At 50.9% G+C, this 22,987-nt stretch overlaps 1 protein-coding gene, 1 non-coding gene and 1 pseudogene across 2 annotated transcripts in view; all 3 read left to right on the top strand.

Moving 5' to 3' along the window:
* PDE6D (phosphodiesterase 6D) overlaps positions 1-14,877 on the top strand; it is a 49,695-nt gene extending 34,818 nt beyond the window's left edge. The window contains exons 4-6 of the mRNA XM_063131758.1: positions 5,986-6,111; positions 10,723-10,828; positions 14,153-14,877. Of these exons, the coding sequence (XP_062987828.1) occupies positions 5,986-6,111; positions 10,723-10,828; positions 14,153-14,234 (314 nt within the window). The 3' untranslated portion in view covers positions 14,235-14,877. The remainder of the gene's footprint in view (positions 1-5,985; positions 6,112-10,722; positions 10,829-14,152) is intronic.
* A 2,168-nt stretch (positions 14,878-17,045) lies between these two features.
* On the top strand, positions 17,046-17,164 carry LOC134403251 (5S ribosomal RNA; annotated as a pseudogene).
* Positions 17,165-17,171: 7 nt separating this feature from the next.
* LOC134403255 (U1 spliceosomal RNA) lies at positions 17,172-17,335 on the top strand. The gene has a single exon (XR_010025791.1). It is a non-coding gene; the product is annotated as a U1 spliceosomal RNA (small nuclear RNA).
* Positions 17,336-22,987: the final 5,652 nt, after the last annotated feature.

The following is a 22,987-nucleotide window of genomic DNA, read 5'->3' as shown; positions in this document are numbered from 1 at the left end:
TCAGCAGCCCCTGAAGCAGCCTCCTCCCCAACCCCAGTGATTGTGTGCGCGCGCATGTGCGTGCGTGCATTCATGCATGTCAGTGGAGGCTGGTGGCTCCAATGTTAGTGGGGCGATGCATCCTTCCCCGGGTTTCTGTCAGAACTCTAAAGGAACACTCCAGGGTGTGAAGCACCTTTAGATTTCCTTCTGTAGCTCCTTTAGAGTTCTGACTGAAACCAAGAGCGGATTCACCGCCCCACTGACATCGGAGCCACCAGACCCCTGCTGAGGCCCCATGCAACCCTCAGGTCCAAAAAGGTTGTGCACCCCTGAAAAAAGGGAATACGAAAGAAACTGCCCATTGTGGCCTTGGGAAGTTGAATGGCAGCTTTTGCTTATTAATAGGGCTGTGCACGGACACACCCCCCCCGATCCACTCCACACCTTAGCCGCAAATTGCAGATTGGGCCCGCTCCGACCCACGTTGATCCGCCTATGGTCTGCTCCGCTTCACTGCGGAGCTCCGGATCTGAATCGGAGCTCCGCAGTGGCGGCGGCAGGTAAGGCCCCCCACCCTCCTCCCCCCTTACCTGCGTCCATCCGTGGTCCGGCAGCAGCTTCAACTGAGCCCGAGGATTCAAACAGGAAGACCAGGCCGCAGCCTGGTCTTCCGGTTTGAGTCCTCGGGCTCAGTTGAAGCCGCTGCTGGACTGCGGACGGACGCAGGTAAGACCCTTCCCCCCTGCCCCCTTACCTGGCTCCGCCACCGTCGCCGCACGGACTATGGTGGTGGTGCCGGTGCCAGGTAAGGCCCCCCCTTACCTGTGTCCGTCGCGTTCCAGCGGCAGCTTCACCTGAGGCCGAGGCTCAAAGTGGAAGGGCAGGCCACGGTTGCGGTCTGGTCTTCCAGTTTGAGCCTCTGCCGGACCGCAACAGGCAGTTAAGCACCCCGATTCGCTTCCGCTTCTCCGACCCGAAGCAGAGCGGAGCAGAGCCCTATTTATTACTCTGTTGAGTTATCACAACCACCCCTTCAGTCTAAATCTGTCCTGAGGTTTTGTCAATAGGTGCGTTTGCTTTTAATTGCTTGACTAATTGCTGGTTCAAAGAGCTGGAGATTTATCAGCTAAAATTCTTGAATTGGCAGGCAAGACAGCCCTGATACACAGTCTGCTAAAGGAAAACCTCGCTCATCCTTAACCGCTAAAGCCCCAACATACGAACGTGTTTTCCTGCAGAAACCCCACTGAAACAACTGGGAGCTGCACGAGAATGCTCATTCATTTCAGTGGGGCACTCTGCGGGGCGAGGGTGGCCTAAATGAGCATCCGTATCAAAAGGCTTCCTCGAGGAAGAGGCACAACACCCTTGCAGCACATTGGAACGCACAAAGGCGTCTCCGGGTGTGGTTGTCTAGCGTCCAGCCTACTTCCGAACCAAACCAGCACCTCGTTTGTTGGCTGCCTTTCCACCAAGGAGACATGGAAGCTGTACGTGGTGGGGCGAGCCTATGCGGTCCTCACAACAACCCTGCGACGTAGGTTAAGCTGAGAGGACTGTAAGGAGGCCAAAGCCTTTCAGTGGACTTCATGGCTGAGCAGGGATTTGGGTCCCGGATCCAAGTCCAGTGCTCTGTGCGTCGCCAGGGTGGGCTGATGGTAAGTTGCAGTCTACGGGTGGGCCCCTGGCCAGTTTCGGGTGGGCCACCTAGTGAAGGGATGCAGAATCTCTGGCCCGTGGGTCTAGCCCTGCTTTTGGAGGCTCTCGTGAAGCCTCTTTGGGTTCCTCTAGGCCTTGTACCTTGGAGGAATCCTCCCATGTAGGGGTCCCAAACAGCAGGGGGACTGCTGGGAGAAGCTGTAATACTGGAGTGTTGCGTCCAGTTCTGGGCACCACAGAGATGTAGTTACGAAATTTTAGACTTAATGGTCTTGCAGTTCCCCTCCCAGTTTTTCTATCCCTGGAACCTGCTGTGAACCACAGTGCCTCCCTGCCACTGAAATCACTGCTGCTGAATTGGAGCTGAAAACCCGCCACGGCCAGGCATCATTCTATAGGCGCCCATCGAGAAGTCCACTATTGCGCCCTGCCGGCACGCAATTTAGCCAGGCCTCTGGTGACCCCTTGTTTTCTTCAGAGTGAGTCCGTTCACGCCTGTCTTAGGCTAGATCTACATCTTGCCTTAAATGTTTTCAAATGTGGAACGAAAAGCAGGATATAACGCTACGAAAGCGGTTTATGGAATGTGTCCTGTGTCCCAACAGTTATCAGTGCACTTCGATACCGCTATAATGCAGAAGTGTAGATCCAAATGAGAAGGATCTTGGAATTGTTGTAGATCACAAGCTGAATATGAGCCAACAGCGTGAAGTGGCTGCAAGAAACGCAAATGCTGTTTTGGGCTGCATTAATAGAATCGCATGAGGTACTGGTTCTCCTCTATTCAGCCCTGGTAAGACCTCATCTAGAGTATTGCGTCCAGTTCTGGGCTCCACAATTCAAGAAGGACGCAGACAAGCTGGAGCGTGTTCAGAGGAGGGCAACCAGGATGATCAGGGGTCTGGAAACAAAGCCCTATGAAGAGAGACTGAAAGAACTGGGCATGTTTAGCCTGGGGAAGAGAAGGCTGAGGGAAGACATGAGAGCACTCTTCAAATACTTGAAAGGTTGTCACACAGAGGAGGGCCAGGATCTCTTCTCGATCCTCCCAGAGTGCAGGACAAGGAATAACGGGCTCAAGTTAAAGGAAGGCAGATTCCAGCTGGACATCAGGAAAAACTTCCTGACTGTTAGAGCAGTAGGACAATGGAACCAGTTACCTAGGGAGTTGTGGGCTCTCCCACACGAGAGGCCTTCAAGAGGCAGCTGGACAACCATCTGTCAGGGATGCTGTAGGGTGGATTCCTGCATTGAGCAGGGGGTTGGTCTCGATGGCCTTAGAGGCCCCTTCCAACTCTACTATTCTATGATTCCCAGCGCCACCTGAATCCCTTTCTCCAGAGACGAATTCAGTGCCTCCCTCAGCATGGAGAAAGGCAAACTGGGTGGGTGAATACCCCTCCCCTGGTGATGTCAATGGTTGTGGCTACACCCACTGACGCCATCTGGCCCATGGAGGGCCTGGTAGGGGGGCATTCACCCCACCACATGCAAAGTGTGTTGCATTCCTTATGCAAGGCCTGGTGGCCGTGAGGTTTCTTGCAAAGAATGCTGGGTCTAGGCGTTCCCCTAAGTTCTTCCCCAATTGCTAAGATGGTCTTTGGAGGCTCTTCTCTGGTGCTGCTGCCCACGATGGTGCAACTGGGGGCGTCTTGGGAAAGGCCTTCTTTGTAGTGTCCCTCCATCTACGGAATGACCTTCCCTGGGACATCCCACTGGCATCTTTATTGTATACATTTAGACGCCAGGTTAAAGCCTTCCTCTATAAACAGGCATTTAACTCTTAATCTGTTACTTTATTATTATTATTCTGCTGCCCCCCCCCCCAGTGTTTTTTTTAAATATATTTTTAAAGTTTTTATTGTCTGATATTGTATTATTTGGATACTTGTGTTGTATTTTTATTTTGGTTATGTTTTTGCTGCTGTTGTTTGGTTTTATGATTGTAAGCCATCCCGAGGGCATTTGCTAGTTGGGCAGTATACAGATCTAATAAAGATATTGACCTGATCCCTCCATGCAGAATCATAGAATAGCAGAGTTAGAAGGGGCCTACAAGGCCATCGAGTCCAACCCTCTGCTCAATGCAGGGATCCACCCTAAAGCATCCCTGACAGATGGCTGTCCAGCTGCCTCTTGAAGGCCTCTAGGGTGGGAGAGGCCACAACCTCCCTAGGTCACTGATTCCATTGTCGTACTGCTCTAACAGTCAGGAAGTTTTTCCTGATGTCCAGCTGGAATCTGGCTTCCTGTAACTTGAGCCTGTTATTCCGTGTCCTGCACTCTGGGAGGATCGAGAAGAGATCCTGGCCCTCCTCTGTGTGACAACCTTTTAAGTATTTGAAGAGTGCTCTCATGTCTCCCCTCAATCTTCTCTTCTCCAGGCTAAACATGCCCAGAACACGCAGGACACCAAATTATGCCTTCTCTGTAAAGAGAAGTCGGCACTCTTGCCTTGTAAATTTAGTGCACGCTGGTGAGCCACAGGGAATCTCATCATTTAAAAAAGGAGGAAGAGGGTTGACCATTGAAGACTGCAGCACTCTGGGGAAAATTGGCTTCTCCCGCAGTCCTAGAGTGAGTCTTTGTCCCTGTCTCCTATGCAGGCAGGCATTAGCCTTTTGTGCCCTAATAAGAATATTTGTGAGCATGTCGGGAAACGTGAAGCCAGATGGAGGCGACACTCTGGCAAGCCATTAATCTGGCTTTTTCCTTCCCTCCCACCCAAAATACACTTTAGCTTGCAGATCGCTTGGCCTTGATATTTTCATATATAGTGCTTTTGGCAGAAAATCACTGTGCTTGACCTGCTTAGTAACTTACATGGGTTTGATGCCTGCTGAATTGTGCCTCAGCGAAAAAGCTGAAAATGTCATTAAAAGCTATGGAAAGGGTTCAGCGCTAAAGATAACTCAACAGTATATTTTGCCCATACTGGCGGGGAGAAGGGTTGCCTCTCAAAGGGTTCTGCCATTGTTAGGGTGCAATTCTGTGCATGTTTAGACAGGAAAAAAAAGTCTTGACAACTCCCAGCATTCCCAAGGCAGACATTCTAGCTGTGGGAAATGCTGGGAGTTTGTAGACACCCTCCCCCCCCCCCCCCGGTTATAAACATGCATTCGATTTCACTCTTAGTTTCTGAAATCGTGGGAACTCTGCCCCTTTCTGAACTCTAGTCTGAAAACCAGATGCTCCCATCTCAGTCAGGGCCGTCCCTACCATTAGGCAAGATACGACAGATGCCTCAGGTAGCAGGTACTGGGGACAGGGAGTGGCAGTGAATTACTGAAGGACAGAGCCGTGCACCCCTAAGCTAGACTGCTGCCTCAGGTATAGTGGAGGGTGCTTCCTGTTCCTAGTCATAGAATCATAGAATAGCAGAGTTGGAAGGGGCCTACAAGGCCATCGAGTCCAACTCCCTGCTCAATGCAGGAATCCACCCTAAAGCATCCCTGACAGAGGGTTGTCCAGCTGCCTCTTGAAGGCCTCTCGTGTGGGAGAGACCACCATCTCCCTAGGTCACTGATTCCATTGTCGTACTGCTCTAACAGTCAGGAAGTTTTTCCTGATGTCCAGCTGGAATCTGGCTTCCTTTAACTTGAGCCCGTTATTCCGTGTCCTGCACTCTGGGAGGATCGAGAAGAGATCCTGGCCCTCCTCTGAGTGACAACCTTTCAAGTATTTGAAGAGCGCTATCATGACTCCCCTCAATCATCTCTTCTCCAGGCTAAACAGGCCCAGTTCTTTCAGTCTCTCTTCATAGGGCTTTGTTTCCAGACCCCTGATCATCCTGGTTGCCCTCCTCTGAACACGTGTTGAAGGAAGATTCACCTGCCAGTTTTGCTAGCCTCTCTCTGCGGAATGGAGGGGTGGGTGCTGTTGCGTCCTTGGGCCGGCCCCCTTCCCCCACCAACTTTCCTATTGGCAAAATCCTGATTGGCGTGATGCCCACCCAAACCCCATCGTTAAAGCACTCCTATGGCAGCCTTGAGCCAACGTGGAGTGGATCTGATGGACACAGCCCCGGTGCATTCTGGGCAGTGAGTGAGCCACCTTGAGTGATCTTCTCATTAAAGAGCCCCCCCCCCATAATAAATTTCCAAGGATTTCTCCAAACACTATTTACTTATTTATTAATTTTCCTTACCACCCAATAGATGAAGCTCATTTTGAGAACCACTGCTTTGTCCATGCCAAACAACTGCCCTGTTATTTGCAGGTGTGCAGCGTAAGCCCTGCGTGGCTAAATCTCCTGCAACTTGGCTTTGAGCTCCAGCGATCCTGTAGCGTACAGCCCCAGTTTTTAATTTAATTTTTGTTTTCATTTTTTTCCCTCTCTGCCAGCTCGAGTTCCTAAGAAAATCTTGAAATGCAAGGCTGTGTCTCGGGAGCTGAACTTCTCCTCGACGGAGCAGATGGAGAAATTCCGCCTGGAACAGAAAGTGTACTTCAAGGGACAGTGTCTAGAAGGTACCGTTCAGCTCTGTGGGTAATGTCGGCCAGATGGAGGTGGAGAGAGGCAACAGATTGGGTCGAACTGGTTCTCTGTAACAGGCGAAGCATCTTAATAGGCCAAAATGTCTGCTTATATGTCCCGAACATCAGGGGTGGGCAACCTGTGGCCCACCAGATGTTTTGGCCTACAACTTCCCTAGGCCAAAGCAACTGGAAGGCTACAAATTGGCCCTACATGGGCACACAGGTGTGAGCATCACACAGCTCCTGTCTCTGACTGGAAACTGAGCCACGTGAATGACCGGACTGATTGGATACGGCCACGTTGCAAATTCACGGGGCATTTTAGAGAGCGAAGGAGGGCACTGCCCCAAGGAGGCTTCTAATCTCAATGTTGGCAATGGAGGAGAAGCCAAAGGATAGAAGCAGGTGGAAAGCACTGAAGCAGCTAGCCCCTCAGTAGCCAGCCAAATTTGTGTCATCCCCCCCCACCCGTCCCCCAATGGCCATCCTGGCCTGTCCCTCCTCCTCTACCCCCACAGCGGAGGGCTGGTGGCTTTTCTCTCATGTCGCAAGGCTTTGTGCCAGGGCCCGTCACTTGCCAGCTCAAAAGGAATGGTTGCCACTGGGCCACCTGGCATACGCCATATGTAGACTTTGCCCGTAAAGAATTCCTACTGGCCTACTGGCCTGCTGTGTTAGTTATGAAAGGCACAAAGATGGCTTGAAAGATTGGGAGGAAGCGGGGCGGGGCGGGGACGGACCCCAACAGCCCTGTAATTTACAAACACTTCCCACCCCGGTTGCTTGGGAGGTTGGATGGTTGGAGCTTGTAAATGGCCCCCGGTTCCTAGCCTCGCTACTCCAGTTAAATGGATGCTGTGGACCAGGTTCTGGGTACCACCTCTGCCTGGCATCCTGGAGAGCCCACGGCCGTTCAGCAGGAAGCACAGCCTCACAGCAGTACGACAATGGAACCAGTTACCTAGGGAGGTTGTGGGCTCTCCCACACTAGAGCCATTCAAGAGGCAGCTGGACAACCATCTGTCAGGGATGCTTTAGGGTGGATTCCTGCACTGAGCAGGGGGTTGGACTCAATGGCCTTGTAGGCCCCTTCCAACTCTGCTATTCTATGATTCTATGACTTTCACTTGCAACCAGGTGAGCAGCTTTTGCACGACTCGGTTATGATCCTTTTCTCCGGGATTGTCATCCTGTGATGAAATGATGTGAGGAACTCACTCTCTGAGGCAGTCTCCATAGTCCTGCTCCCAAGGAGATGTCAAGATGGCTATATTTCTCTTGTAAGAGAAGAGAATAGCTGGAAGCTTTTTAGTGTGCGAAAACACAATGACATAACCAGAGACCAGAGACACTTGAGTTTCTTCAATAACATTTACTAAGGCTTAACTTGTTTTGATAAATATATTTACAGCATACGTGGCAAATAAAATAACATAATACTCACAGCGTAACAGCATATTACACTCTGCCCTTATCTGGACAGAGATAGCCTAGCTACAGTTATCCATGCTCTGATAACCTCTCGTTTGGATTACTGCAATGTGTTATACGTGGGGCTGCCTTTGAAAACGGTCCAGAAGCTTTAACTGGTACAAAACAGGGCAGCACGGTTACTAACAGGGACTGGTCGATGAGACCACATTACGCCAGTCCTTTTACAACTTCATTGGCTGCCAGTCCAGGTCCGGGCCCGATTCAAAGTGCTGGTATTAACATTTAAAGCCCTAAATGGTTTGGGGGCCAGGTTATTTGAAGGAACACTTCCTCCTCCCATATGTACCTACCCGGACCTTAAGATCATCTACAGGGGCCCTTCTCCGTGAGCCCCTGCCGAAGGAAGTGAGGCAGGTGGCTACTAGGAGGAGGGCCTTCTCCGCTGTGGCACCCCGGTTGTGGAATGAGCTCCCCAGAGAGGTCCGCCTGGTGCCTTCACTGTACTCCTTTCATCGCCAGTTGAAGACCTTTTTATTCTTTCAGTATTTTAACACTTAATTTTAACTGAAATTTAGATTTTACTCTTTTAACTCTGTATTTTAATTTTATATCAATTTTGCTGCATGGTTTTTATCCTGGTTGTGCTTTTTATACTGTATTTTGTATTTGTGCTTTTAACCTGTTGGTTGTTTTATTATGGTTTTAATTTTTGTGAACCGCCCAGAGAGCTTTGGCTATTGGGCGGTATAGAAATGTAATAAATAAATATACAGGAGAGAAGTAAGAAGACACTCATGCACTAGGCATATATATACAACACGTTATCTGTACAGACAGTTAAGTCACTTATTGGCAATTAAGTCACCCCACTAGGAAAAAATGCCCTGTCCAAGTCCAGATGGCTGACCTTGACATTTAATAGTCTCTTGAAGAATCTTCTCATGTGGGCAAACCTAAAACTGTGGATAATGGAAATCCTATACTGGACAGGAGAGGCCCAAAGTGCGGGAGCTGTGTGGATCCATATCGACAAACCCTGTTCTAGAAGTTTTCCTTTCCATCAGGAGCAGTTCTTTTTGGTAGAGTAAATGAATGGGTCTTTATGGCCCATTCACAGACAAGCCTGAGGGGGGCAGAGATGGCATTGGTGCCCCTGCTAGTGAAAGCGCCGGGTGCTGCTTCCTTCCCTGTGAGCCCCAGGCTCCACTACATCACTGAAAAGGCAACCTTAGGTGAGGGAATATTGCTCAACGAGGAAAGACTTAGAATCATAGAATAGCAGAGTTGGAAGGGGCCTACAACGCCATCGAGTCCCACCCCCTGCTCAATGCAGGAATCCACCCTAAAGCATCCCTGACAGACGGTTGTCCAGCTGCCTCTTGAAGGCCTCTAGTGTGGGGGAGCCCACAACCTCCCTAGGTAACTGATTCCATTGTCATACTGCTCTAACAGTCAGGAAGTTTTTCCTAATGTCCAGAATAGCAGAGTTTGAAGAGCCTACAAGGCCATCGAGTCCAACCCCCTGCTCAATGCAGGAATCCACCCTAAAGCATCCCTGACAGATGGTTGTCCAGCTGCCTCTTGAAGGCCTCTAGTGTGGGAGAGCCCACAACCTCCCTAGGTAACTGATTCCATTGTCATACTGCTCTAACAGTCAGGAAGTTTTTCCTAATGTCCAGAATAGCAGAGTTTGAAGAGCCTACAAGGCCATCGAGTCCAACCCCCTGCTCAATGCAGGAATCTACCCTAAAGCATCCCTGACAGATGGTTGTCCAGCTGTCTCTTGAAGGCCTCTAGTGTGGGAGAGCCCACAACCTCCCTAGGTAACTGATTCCATTGTCATACTGCTCTAACAGGAAGTTTTTCCTGATGTCCAGCTGGAATCTGGCTTCCTTTAACTTGAGCCCGTTATTCCGTGTCCTGCACTTTGGGAGGATCGAGAAGAGATCCTGGCCCTCCTCTGTGTGACAACCTTTTAAGTATTTGAAGAGTGCTATCATGTCTCCCCTCAATCTTCTCTTCTCCAGGCTAAACAGGCCCAGTTCTTTCAGTCTCTCTTCATAGGGCTTTGTTTCCAGACCCCTGGAAGGGCATTGACAGAATGCCCTTCTGTGAAGAGATGGGTTGAGTGCTAACGTCAAAGTTGAATGGCTTGTCAGCACCAACACCGCTTTTGAAAAGATTCAGGCAAAGCAAACACGTAAACGGCTGAGCCTGAGAGCCTGGACATGTGTGAAGCTGTTAAGTGGCTGTGTAGATCAGCTTCCGGGCATCAGTCCTCATAACTTCCACTGATTTCTCGTGGGTTGGCTATCGCTGAAACACATCTGTACAAACTTTGTGGGGGGTTCAGTTTCTCGTGGGAGCTGGTGAGCATGTGATCTGGCCTGTATGCTGAGAAGCCATCAGTGCAGAGAGTAACTTATTATTATTATTATTATTATTTATTTATATAGCACCATCAATGTACATGGTGCTGTACAGAGTAAAACAGTAAATAGCAAGACCCTGCCGCATAGGCTTACAATCTAATAAAATCATAGTAAAACAATAAGGAGGGGAAGAGAATGCAAACAGGTACAGGGTAGGGTAAACAGGCACAGGGTAGGGTAAAACTAACAGTATAAAGTCAGAACAAAATCAAGTTTTAAAAGCTTTAGGAAAAAGAAAAGTTTTTAGTTGAGCTTTAAAAGCTGTGGTTGAACTTGTAGTTCTCAAATGTTCTGGAAGAGCGTTCCAGGCGTAAGGGGCAGCAGAAGAAAATGGGCGGAGCCGAGCAAGGGAAGTAGAGGCCCTTGGGCAGGTGAGAAACATGGCATCAGAGGAGCGAAGAGCACGAGCGGGGCAATAGTGTGAGATGAGAGAGGAGAGATAGGAAGGAGCTAGACAGTGAACTTGCTTAGATGGGTTTTAGCAGTGCAGTAGGGGAGATTGTTGGTGTTGTTTATTCGTTCAGTCGCTTCCGACTCTTCGTGACTTCATGGACCAGCCCACGCCAGAGCTTTCTGTCGGCTGTCGCCACCCCTAGCTCCCCCAAGGTCAAGTCTGTCACCTCCAGAATATCATCCCTCCATCTTGCCCTCGGTCGGCCCCTCTTCCTTTTGCCTTCCACTTTCCCTAGCACCAGATAGGGTGGTCTTAATACCTGTCCCCTTCCTCTCTTTGCAGAATGGTTCTTCGAGTTTGGCTTTGTCATCCCCAACTCCACAAACACTTGGCAGTCCTTGATAGAGGCTGCTCCAGAGTCACAGATGATGCCGGCTAATGTTCTAACGTGAGTTGACACATGTTGAACCCTCTCAGAAGGATCGATCCGGGAGGTAGCTGGAAAATGGAGTTGTGGGAGGGGTCCAGTTCTGATGTTGTCCCACAACGGTGGCAAATTATGAGCTAATTAACTCACGAATTGCTAGAGTTTCGTGCTGCCGCTATTTTTATTCCGTGACGTGCAAACCCAGACACTGTGAATTAATCAGGAGCTAAACAACCTACAATTAACTTACAGTTAGTTCTTAACTGTGGGTCGTTTCACACATAATTAACCCATAGTGTCGGAGTTTGCACATCACAGAATAACCTCCAGTTGGGAGGTTGCATATTCAAAATGAAGTGGCACATGCCAGGTACACAACCCACAATTTCCCACCATTACATGCAAACATGGCTGTTGTCAGCTGCAAGACTGTGCCTCTTCTGTGATCCGAGGGTTTCAGAATTCTGCTCCAAACTGAGTTCTGTACCCTGAGTCGATTGTGCACTTTACATGTCCTGGCTTAGATTGCAGAATTCTGCTCCTGCTAACTATAGAGAGGGGGAAAGATCTATTCAGGGCCCTGGAGCACTCCCATCTGCCTGCTGGAAATCTTGCCCAGATATTTTACTTACACATGTGTGCACACATACACGTGGTGGTTAAGAAAATTGCTCTCGCATTTCCAAGCATTTTTTCCCCAGCCTTAAGACCTAGTAGAGGCTTCTCCAACTAAGCTATTATTATTATTATTATTTATTTATATAGCACCATCAATGTACATGGTTGAAAAGAAGTTCTTCACATAGCGCATAGTCAATTCACTACCACAAGATGTAGTTATAACCACCAATTTGGATGGCTTTAAAAGAGGGTTGGATAAATTCCTGGAGGAGAAGGCCATCAGTGGCTATATGCCCTGATGGCTAAGTGCTACCTCCAGTATCCGAGGCTGTAAGCCTGTGTGCACCAGTTGCTGGGGAACATGGTTGGGAGGGTTCTGCTGCATTGTGTCCTGCTTGTGTGTTGATAGCTGGTTGGCCACTATGTAAACAGAATGCTGGACTAGATGGATCATAGAATCATAGAATAGCAGAGTTGGAAGGGGCCTACAAGGCCATCGAGTCCAACCCCCTGCTCAATGCAGGAATCCACCCTAAAGCATTCCTGACAGATGGTTGTCCAGTTGCCTCTTGAAGGCCTCTAGTGTGGGAGAGCCCACAACCTCCCTAGGCAACTGATTCCATTGTCGTACTGCTCTAACAGTCAGGAAGTTTTTCCTGATGTCCTGCTGGAATCCGGCTTCCTTTAACTTGAGCCCATTATTCCGTGTCCTGCATTCTGGGAGGATCGAGAAGAGATCCTGGCCCTCCTCTGTGTGACAACCTTTCAGGTATTTGAAGAGTGCTACCATGTCTCCCCTCAATCTTCTCTTCTCCAGGCTAAACATGCCCAGTTCTTTCAGTCTCTCTTCATAGGGCTTTGTTTCCAGACCCCTGATCATCCTGGTTGCCCTCCTCTGGACACGAACAGACCTTTGGTTTGATCCAGCATCAGAGCTCTTCTTAAGTATGTTCTTAGTGACACACACACACCCCCGGCAAAAGTGTTGGACTACAACTCCCAGCATCTAGATCCTTGCTGGGAGTTGTAGTCCCAACACCTCTGCGGGGGCACCAGGTTGGGGAAGTCCGTCTTAGCAGCTTTGTTCTTGAGCAGTAGCGCACAGCACTGATCTGGTGCCCTTCCCATCCATGCTCTTGGCAGCCTTTCCCCAGTCCTGCAAACTAGCGGGGTGTCCTGTTGCAGAGGGCGAGAAAAGAGGGGCCTGCTCAGGTCCGCTTCGGGAGCTCATCAAGCCTCGGCTGAGACTCCCAACCAGAAACGTCCCAACTCCCTTTGCTGACCGTTCTGGTACATTCCCCGACGAACACTCAGGTGCGGAGTTCTGTGCTCGGTACATAAAAGGAACCCTGATGCTGGATCGGACCCGAGGGTCCATCTAGTCCCAACAATTAAAAATGTTTACCATTTTTAATTGTTGTAAACCTCCCAGAGAGCTTCGGCTGTGGGGCGGTATGTAAACGTAATAAAATAAATAAATAAATAAAATCTGGTACAGCACCATATTTTGTACAGCACCAACTACATTGTTGGTGCTATAATAATAATAATAATAATAATAATAATAATAATAATAATAATAATAATAATAATTCGGCCAGGGACCCACCAAGCAGGACATGAGTTCAACAGCACCCTCCCACCCATGTTCCCCAGCAACTGGTGTATATAAGCTTACTGCCTTGGATACTGGTAGCACTTAGCCATCAAGGCTAGTAGCCATGGATAGCCTTCTCCTCTAGAAGTACGGCGTTGGCATGTATGCCGTCCTGCGTTGATTCAGGGTGGCCGCTGAGGTGTGGAGGCGCTCCGTCAGCTGTGGCCCCGGCCTTTCGAGCTAAACTCCACCTGTGCGTAAGCGACGGCATCTTCTGGGGAATGCGTTGAGATGCAAAGGATAACTATCCCAAAGGACAGCCTCGTCCTTAACAGCCGGGGAAATGTCCTCCCGTCTCCAAAGTTCCAAGCTCCACATAGCAGCTGCATTCGTTGTTCCCGTGGCTGCCCTGTTCAGGTCTAGTGTGAACGGGGCACTCACACACTCCATTTATTTATTTATTTATTTATTTATTTATTTAGAATATTTATATACCGCTCCCCATTGAAAAATTTCGGAGCGGTGTACAAGGTAAAATGAAAATAAAAACAGAATAAAACAGTTGAAACAAAATTTTAAAAGAAGCAAAAATCAGAAATCCAAGGCTGCGTGTTAAAGAAAAGCTTCTTGGAATAAAGATGTTTTCAGGAGGCGCCGAAAGGAGTACAAGGTCGGAGCCTGCCTGATCTCCAGAGGCAGGGAGTTCCACAGGAGGGGGGCCACCACGCTGAAGGCTCTTCCCCTGGTGGATTCCAATCGGAGGATGGATCTAGGTGGAACCACCAGGAGCAGGCCCTCGTTTTTTTAGAAAATTAGATCCCCCTCTCCCATTTTCTGGAGAACCACTGGCAGTCGGATTAGTTTAAGGGCCGTGATCTAAGCCAGCATCCTCTGTCCCGTGGTGGGCCCTGAGCCCCTGCTTCAGGAGGCGCTTCTGTGGATTCACGGTGGGCTCCACGTCCCCCTATGAACGCTGCCGAGGGCCTCTTGAGCAGGTGTAGGTGCCTGGCCAGCGATGCCTCCCTGCCAGTGAAAATGCCATTTATCAGCAGCCCTTTTATTTCCTTGTTTGCTTTCGTCTGAACGTCTCTTCCTCCTTCCTCTCCCCCACCCCTTCCCTTCCGCAGCGGGAACGTTATCATAGAAACCAAGTTTTACGACGACGACCTCCTCGTAAGCACTTCCAGAGTAAGACTGTTCTACGTTTGAGAGAAGGCCGGGGCGGGGCTCGGGCCTGGCTTAGTTCCCACCCCACCGCCCCCACACCTGGTTCCTGGCGCCGCATCCCCACCCTGCCCAAAAAGTGTCAAGGGGAAGGCGCGCCCTCCCGCTCTCCCTTCCTTTAGGCGGCGACCAGCTCCGTGCAAAGTTGCAACCTTGGCCGGCCGGCCCTTCTCTTATTCCCCCTCCTCCTGGCTGGATGAGGCCGAGCTGCAAGGCGTGTCGCCCTCCGCTCAGACGTGGGGTAAGGACTCCGTCAGAGACCCAAACCGGCAAGCAAACGGGCGTGACGCATCAGGACTGTAAATTATGTTTAGGTTTTTTAAAAACCCTTTGTATGTCTCCATATCTTGGCGTCCCGAATTCCCATTCTCGGCAGGTGACGTGTCACCTCCGTTCTTCATAGTTTCTTTCTTTGTTTTTAAGTTAACTCGCTGGCTCCTTTCTCTCTCTCTCTCTCTCTCTCTCTCTCCCTCTCTCTTTAATTAATTTCATCTCTTATTTCTATGTAACTGGTCCAGATATCAGCTCCCTCATCCCTTTGCTCCTTAAACTTGTAAAATAGACTGTGATATTATTACATAATGTAATTAAAATCAATTTCTGAATTAAAAAGCAAACATTCCTACCATTCCAAGGCCAGGTGAGATTTTTTATTATTATTATCTGGGGCTCCGTCCTTTCATTTGAAGGTTTCTTGGCTGATCACTGCCAAAAAACAAGGACCGGAAAAGTGTTTTTCACAGGCTGGAGACGTGACGTGCACAGAGCACACTGGGGCGGGGTGTGTGTGTGTTTCCTCTGCTTGGAGAGGGGATGACAAAGTCCCTTCAGAGGGGTGTCATCTTCATCCTCCAGAGGTTGGCAACCTGCTTCAGCACCTGAAAGAATTTTCCAGTTGTCCAGGTGCTTCAGCATTGGAACAAGTAGCTGGGCTATCTTCACCGCTGGAGGTCTGAAGAAGCAAGCTGGTTGGACCCATGGCTAGTTCAGCTTTCTCCAACCTGGGGCCCGCCGGCTGTGATGGACTACAACGCCCCGTTGTAGTCCATCACAGCCGGCGGGCCCCAGGTTGGAAAAGAGTTAGACTCTTCACGAGACAGGTGATGTAGCCAGATGGTCAACGTAGACGAGAACAACCACTCTCCACCTGACTGCAGCACAGGTGTGCCCCCACCTCCCACTTCAGTGTCTGGCTGGTCTCTAACCTACTGACCCAGGCAGTGGCCCAGAACAGGAGAGGCAGCCAGGAGCGACTCTTCCTAACGCCACGCCCTCCTGCTGAACTTGGCATACAGCCACCTGGAGAGGGGTGCCTGCAGCCTTCATAGAACCATAGAACAGTAGAGTTGGAAGGGGCCTAAAAGGCCATCAAGTCCAACCCCCTGCTCAATGCAGGAATCCACCTTAAAGCACACCTGACACATGGTTGTCCAGCTGCCTCTTGAATGCCGCTAGTTTGGGAGAGTCCGCAACCTCCCTAGGTAACTGATTCCATTTTTGTACTGCTGTAACAGTCAGGAAGTTTTTCCTGATGTCCAGCCGGAATCTGGCTTCCTTTAACTTGAGCCCGTTTTTCCGTGTCCTGCACTCTGGGAGGATCGAGAAGAGATCCTGGCCCTCCTCTGTGTGGCAACCTTTTAAGTATTTGAAGAGTGCTCTCATGTCTCCCCTCAATCTTTTCTCCAGGCTAAACAGGCCCAGTTCTTTCAGTCTCTCCTCATAGGGCTTTGTTTCCAGACCCCTTCGGGCTGCAGCTGTCCCTGAAGGTCAGCCCCAGCCTTCTTTGGCAGGATGTCTGGTCAAGGTGGGCCATTGCTTGGACAGAGATGCTTCAGAAGGTTTCCTGCTGCCAGCTGGCTTAAAGGTCGGCTTTCATGTGGATTCCTGCATTGAGCAGGGGGTTGGACTTGATGGCCTTAGAGGCCCCTTCCAACTCAACGATTCGATGATCCTATGATCCGTGAAGTCCTCCCAGCTCAGAGTAAATCAGCAGAGGGCAGCTTGTAGCCCTCCCAAATCCCATCAGTCCCACAAGGGCCTCAAGTAGTCCACTCCGGCAGTAGGTACACACAAGGCTCTGTGTGTGTGTGTAGAACATGTTACTTGGTAGAATACGGTGACCTTTTCCTTGTCCCCAATGCAAGCGTTGGGAACGTGGTCTACGCATCCACCGTGTGAAGCACATTTGGGATTTTAAAACCCGCACTGGGCTGGCTTTTCACACCTGCCCAGCGCACGGGCCAGGATCTAGCAGGGAGATCGGCCTGGGTTCATCTTCAGTACATCCCGAGCCTTGAGGTTCAAGCATCCTCATGGTCCCTCCCTGCCGTTACTGCCCTGTTGCCTTCTGCCCTCACTGGTCAATACCTCTCTCCTTGAACCACCTGGTTCTTGCTGCTAAGCTGGCAGCAAAAGGCACTGCATGATTTCTGAGCCGGTTGGGAGAGGTCAGTCTTTAGCTGCCTCAGGGCAATTCAGAGGATCCCGATGAAATTGGGGGGGGGGGTTCTGTGTGGGTGGAGGCACAAGACCCTCTGGGCAGAATTCCTGGGCATCTGCAAACTTGTCAGGTCCTCGTTCTCAAAAATGTGTGTATGTGTTATGGGTGAGGGCAGGGAGATGCTGAATTGATGCTTAGAACTGCCTTCCCCAACCTGGGACCTTCCAGATGTGTTGGACTGTAAACTTATCTCTCCAGCCTCTGAGGATGAATGAAATTTTAAGTCACTCCTACGACAGAGGCTGGGCAACTGCCCCAGAGACACCACATGACGCAGCCCTCGAAACCAGGTCTCCGCCTACTGCCATACTACCTTGAACATGCCCGATCTCGTCTGATCTTGGAAGCTAAGCAGGGTCAGGCCTGGTTAGTACCAGGATGGGAGACCGCCTGGGAATTCTGGGTGCTATAGGCTAAAAAAAAAACTTACCTGGCAGAGGAGACACCATGATCATGAAGATGGTTTTCCCAGGGTGAGGCTCATCCATTGCACTCCGGGTGTGCTGACCCCTGCGATTTCCCCAAATGCGGGAAACTCGACTGCATAATTTGTGGTAGTGGGGGACTGCGTTCACGCTTTCCCCTAAAAAAGAAAAAGAAACCAGGTCTCCCAGCTTGAAAGGCAACTTCCCCACGCCGGGTAGACGCCCAGGTAAGATGCAAGAGGGGCCATCGCTGCTTCCTGAACGTCAGGCCGCTGCTCGCAAAGCAGTAAGTGCAGCTCACAGGCCTGCTTGGTACAGATTGAGGTTCCTTTTCTTTGAAATCCTCGGTTTCCTTAACAAAAAGTTCTTCTGAAATCCGTTTCCTAGTCAAAGGGCTCACGGTTCTTTAAACTGGATTCCTGCGTTGAGCAGGGGGTTGCACTCAGTGGCACAAATCCCCCCCTCCAGCTCTATGATTCTTTGAATTCTTTGAATTCTTTCTTCCTCCCACAACCTAAGTCCCAGATGCACACTTGCCCCTGTAGCTAAAAATTTTAAAGCGTCCCTCCTCCCCGCTCTTTGCGGTGACCTCCAAATGTTTTAAAGCATAGCCCCCATCACGTTGACCAAGGTGATGGGGTCTGTGGGTGCTGATGGAGATCATCCGAGGTAAAATACCTTGAGGACCCCATGTTGGAGAAGGCCGTTTTTGAGTAGCGCTCGTAATTACCCAGCCACGCAGGAGTACCACCATTGTGTCTCTGTAGGAGTCACCGTTGCGGGTGTGCCTCCGAAGAAACCAGATCAGCAATCGCACCCAACGGGCAGCCTCTTGGGAGGGCAAATAATCCAGCCTTTCCCCTGAATTGAGAATGATGGGATGACACGATTTCACCTCCTATGGACAGACAGAATTATTTACTCTTGGGGGAAGCCAGCCAGTAGGAGACCAAACCAGAGCAGTATGTCATTCAGAGACACTCAGGCAGCGGGGAGGGTGCCCCACACACCACTGCGGGGAGGGTGTTCTGACGTCTCAAGAGCCTTTCTCATGGGGCGGGGAGGGAACACTGTTTTTAAAATACTTTGTGCTAGGGGTGTGCACGGACCCCCTGCTCCGCCCCGCGGGCCGCTCCGAAAATTTCGGATCGGCCCGCGCCGCTCCGCTCATGCTCCGCTCCGCTCATGCTCCGCTCCTCTTCGCCACGGAGCTCCGGCTCCGAATCGGAGCTCCTCAGTGGAGGGGAGTGGTGCCAGGTAAGTCCGGGAGAGGGGGGCGGGGGGGTGTTACCGGGTCTTGCTGCTGTCGCCGCCCGTGCGGCGACAGCAGCAGAGCCCGGTAAGGGACCAAGGTGGAGGGGGACCTTACCTGCCTCCGTCCACGGTCCGTCGGCTTCTTCAATTGAGCCCGCGGTTCAGCCAGGAAGTCTGGGCCGCAAGTGCGGCCTAGACTTCCTGGTTGAACCGCAGGCTCAATTGAAGAAGCCGAGGGACCGTGGACGGAGGCATGTAAGGGAGAGGAGGGGGGTTTACCGGGCCCTGCCGCTGTCGCCGCATGGGCGACAGCCACAGCAGCATGGCCCTGTAAACCCCACTTACCTTTCCGGCGGAGCTCCGGATCGAGGCGAAGGATCCGCCTTCACCTCGATCCTCTTCGCCACGCTCTGCCAGCCCCCCAATCCTCTTCGCCTCCGCCTTAAGGGGAGGCGAAGCACCCCACTATGCTTCTAATTTGCCGGTCCGATTAGAAGCGGAGCACATCCCTACTTTGTGCCTTTTTACTTTATTTTTTAAAATCAACAACCTGACAATACGTAAGCGAAACAATCACCTTGCAATGGTGGACATGAAACGGGAGAGGAATGTCTCCCCCCCAGCATGGCAGCAGGAAAAGGCCGCTCAGCCAGCCTCTCCCACGCCTGCCCACCCACCCATCCAAGCTGTGTCTCGGGTAGCAAAATGCAATGAGGCCACAGGCCGCTCGTGCACAGGGCCGGTGCCAGACTATTTTGAGCCCTAGGCAAGGTGAGCTACTTTCACACAAACACACACCCCAAATAATGCCAACTTTGATTTTTAAGAACAGATGTTTCCTGGAAAAAAATAAGCACAAAACTTGAAACTGCTAAATTTATTTTAAAGTGCAAGAAATACGTCATGCCAATTACAGCAAACAAATGGGAAAGGAACGTCTATGGGTCTAAAATGCATTATTTAATAGGAATATCACCTCCAAATCATCCCCCCCAACTCACATGCGTGCGCACACACACACTCAGCATCACTCACTCCAAACAAACACGCATGAACACACGCATTCACTCAAAGGCCCCATGCACCCCATTCACCCATACATTCTCTCTCTCTCTCTCTCTCTCTCTTCCGGGCACGTTCCGGAAGTCCAAAGGTGGAGCCGCCCCACCCCCACCCCAGCGTCCCTGGCTTCGCTTCGGCTGGGCGGGCGCGGGGTGCCATCTCGCCCACCCAGGCCCAGCTGAATCCTCGGGCCAGGCCGGCTCACAGCCAATGCACATGAGTGCTGCTCTGTGCCCAGCGCCCCTCTTAGCTTGGCGCTGTAGGCAGCCGCCTGAGTGGCCTCTATGGTAGCACCGGCCCTGCTCGTGCACGGCCGGCTGGCAGGGAAAGCGAATGTTGATGGCGGAGAACACAGCACATCCTTGGGAATCATAGGCGCCGGTGCGGTGTAGTGGCTAGAGTGTCAGGCTGGGAGATCCAGGTTCTCATCCCCACTTGGCCATGGAAACCCCCTGGGTGACTTTGGGCCAGTCGCGGACTCTCAGCCCAACCTACCTCACAGGGTTGTTGTTGTGAGGATAAATTGGAGAGGAGGAACACCTTGGATTCTTTCCAAGAGGGGAAAAGGCATAATATTGATATAATAATAAATCTTTGTGGCCGGTAAGGGCTTCTAGCAATCCCCTACCTGATGCCCTCCAGATGTGCCGGACTACAACTCCCAGCCTCCCCAGCCAAGCTGGGAGTTGTAGTCCCGCACATCTGGAGGGCAACAGGTTGGGAAAGGCCAACGAAGGGCATTATTCTTCAGAGGCCCCCTGTTAAATAGCCGGAGGCTGGCGGTGTGAGCGGAGCAGGGCCCTGTGCCCATGATGCTCTCTGGCTCCTGCTCGTCCCACAGGGGAGAGGCGCATGACGGCCTCCTCTGTGGCTTTCTGGAGGAGGCTGCCTGATGCTTTTGCGCACCCGGTTCCTATAGAAACTGCCTCCCTTGGGCCTGGCATCCTTCAAGGGCTGCATTCTTTCCATGCGGTTGCCATGGTGCTGCCATCAAAACAGGCCCATAAGGGATTCGGGTGGGGACAGCTGTTTGTAGGCCCGGGTCACTAGGTGAGCTATAGAAATAAGAGAACCTTGCAGGGAGGGGGGCAAAACCAAGAGCTGTCCCCATTGTGCCCCCCCCCCCGTGAACTTCTCAGGAGTTTGTGGCTGGCCACCGTTGGGTGCATGAGACTGGGGACAATTGTGCCTCCGTTCTGCCCTGTTGCACTCGACATGTCTTGAGAGTACAACTCCTAGCATGCCTGGTCATTGGCCATGCTAGTTGGGGCTCATGGGAGCTGCAGTCCAAAGCATCTGGAGGGGACCTTAAAAGCTGCCTTAAACCGAGGCAAGCAATCCGTCCACCTAGCCCAGCATCATTGGCACTGACTGGCAGCAGTGGCTTTCCAGGGATACAGGCAGGATTTTCCTCCCAGTCTTACTTGGAGAGGTCAAGGGTTGAACCTGAGACCATCTGCCTGCCAGCCAGGGCTAGCATCAAGGGCGGGCATTGTTGGGCAGCTGCCAAGGGACTGCAGTCCAGCAAGGGTCCATGAAGAAGAAGCCCCTGGCGTTGTTTCTCCTCAACACGGCAATCTCCTTGTTCACCTGTTTCTCGCTCAGGCCCAGGCACCGGCCCTGAGACATGACATTGGGACATGATTTAGGACATATCAAAGGAAGGACTTCTTCACACAGCACATAGTTAAACGATGGAACTCACTACCACAAGATGCGGTGATGGCCACCCGTTTGGATAGCTTTAAAAGGGGGTTGGATAAATTCCTGGAGGAGAAGGCTATCCATGGCTACTAGCCCTGATGGTTGGGTGCTATCTCCAGTATTTGAGGCAGTAAGCCTGTGTGCACCAGTTGCTGGGGAACATGGGCGGGAGGGTGCTGTTGCACCATGTCCTGCTTGTTCATCCCTGGTCGACGGCTGCTTGGCCACTGTGTGAACCAAGTGCTGGACTTGACGGACCCTTGATCTGGTCCAGCATCAGGGCTCTTCTTATGTTCTTATGTTCTCATCAATCGGCACTCCAGGAGAGGAAAATGGTTGGGTTTTGGAGGAAGGCAGTGCCAACCCAGCGCCGTGAAGACAGCCTGCAGCCTCCATGAATGCTCAGCAATTCTCCTTCCCCCACAACTCTTCCCCCTCCCCATCAGGCCAGGGAAACAGCAGCGCTCCTAAGGTCTCTTGGCCATTGAAATAAAATGGCAATTAACTCATCATCTGCACTAATCCCCACTGTCTGGGTGTGTTTTTGCTGCCCCCTTGTGGCAGCTGGGGAAATAGCTCAGGCCCAACATGGGTTTTGGGTAAGGCTGTGCAGGGACCCCCAATCCGCCTTGAAGACCGATCCGGAGTCCCTGAAGCAGCCCCGAAGCCGAGGTGAAATTCGGACCCGCCGAGGTGTCTCAGAGTTTTCTGAGTGCTTACCTGCTGCTTCCGTCGCTGCCATCATCTTTCTTCCGGCAGCAACGGAAGCTGCCGGAAGAAAGATGGCGGCGGTGGCCATGGAGGCAGCAGGTAAGGAGACTGGTAGGGAGGCAGAGGGCGGGGGCGGCTCCAAAGTGCTGAGGTCTCCCGAAGGTTAGGAGCCAATTGGCTTCTGCTTCGGACCGCCTCGGCCTTCGCCCGAACCGCCTCGGATCCGGTTCGGAAGGGTCCGACCCACCCCGAACCGCTTCGGATTTGGGGTTTGGATCTGAGGCGGTGCACAGCCCTAGTTTACGAATTCCTCTCCCCACCATGGCGTTCAGGGCAGAGGTAAATTATTTCAACTGTGGCTGTTCCAGCTTGGATAGAATTGCAGCAAATGGTTTGTGAGCATGTTTAAACTCCGGATGACCCTGTTCAGATGACACGCTAAGCCACGGTGGTTAAGCATTTTCATCTAAACATTATGGCCCAGTGTGTCATGTGAGCCATTCCTAACCACAGTGGCTAGATAAACACTGTTTGTACTAACCATTTGCTGCAGAAAGGTTAGCATGGTTAGGAATGGTTCACAGAACACGCTTAAGCCATAATATTTAGCTCAAAATGCGTAACCGCCGTGGCTTAAAGGCGTGTCTTCTGAACAGGGTCAATGCATCTTATGTAGCATTGTTCAAAGAATAAGTGTCAATTAAAAAATAGTACACTTAAACAGAAGAAAAGTTTGAAGAAGTGACTTCTGCTGCTTCTTCACTGAAGTTTATGTATTTATTTATTTATTAAATTTATATACCGCCCCATAGATGAAGCTCTCTGGGCAGTTTACAAAAGTTAAAAAAAACAGTGGACGTTAAAAAAGTATACAAAATTTAAAACCATCAAAAATATATAAAAACAACAGTATACAGTATCCATTTTAAACAACAACAGTTCTGGGGTCCATTAAAAAACAAACAAACTTAGCATATGTTGTTAAATGCTGTTAAATGCCTGGGAGAAGAGAAAAGTCTTGACCTGGCGCTGAAAAAATAACATTGAGCCTCATCGGGGAGATGAGGCTCAAGTTGCACAGT

Source organism: Elgaria multicarinata, chromosome 8, assembly GCF_023053635.1.
Source record: "Elgaria multicarinata webbii isolate HBS135686 ecotype San Diego chromosome 8, rElgMul1.1.pri, whole genome shotgun sequence".
In the NCBI taxonomy this organism is placed as follows: Eukaryota; Metazoa; Chordata; class Lepidosauria; order Squamata; family Anguidae; genus Elgaria; species Elgaria multicarinata.
The sequence above is the reverse complement of the archived record's forward strand: the minus strand, read 5'-3'. Positions and strand labels throughout refer to the sequence as shown.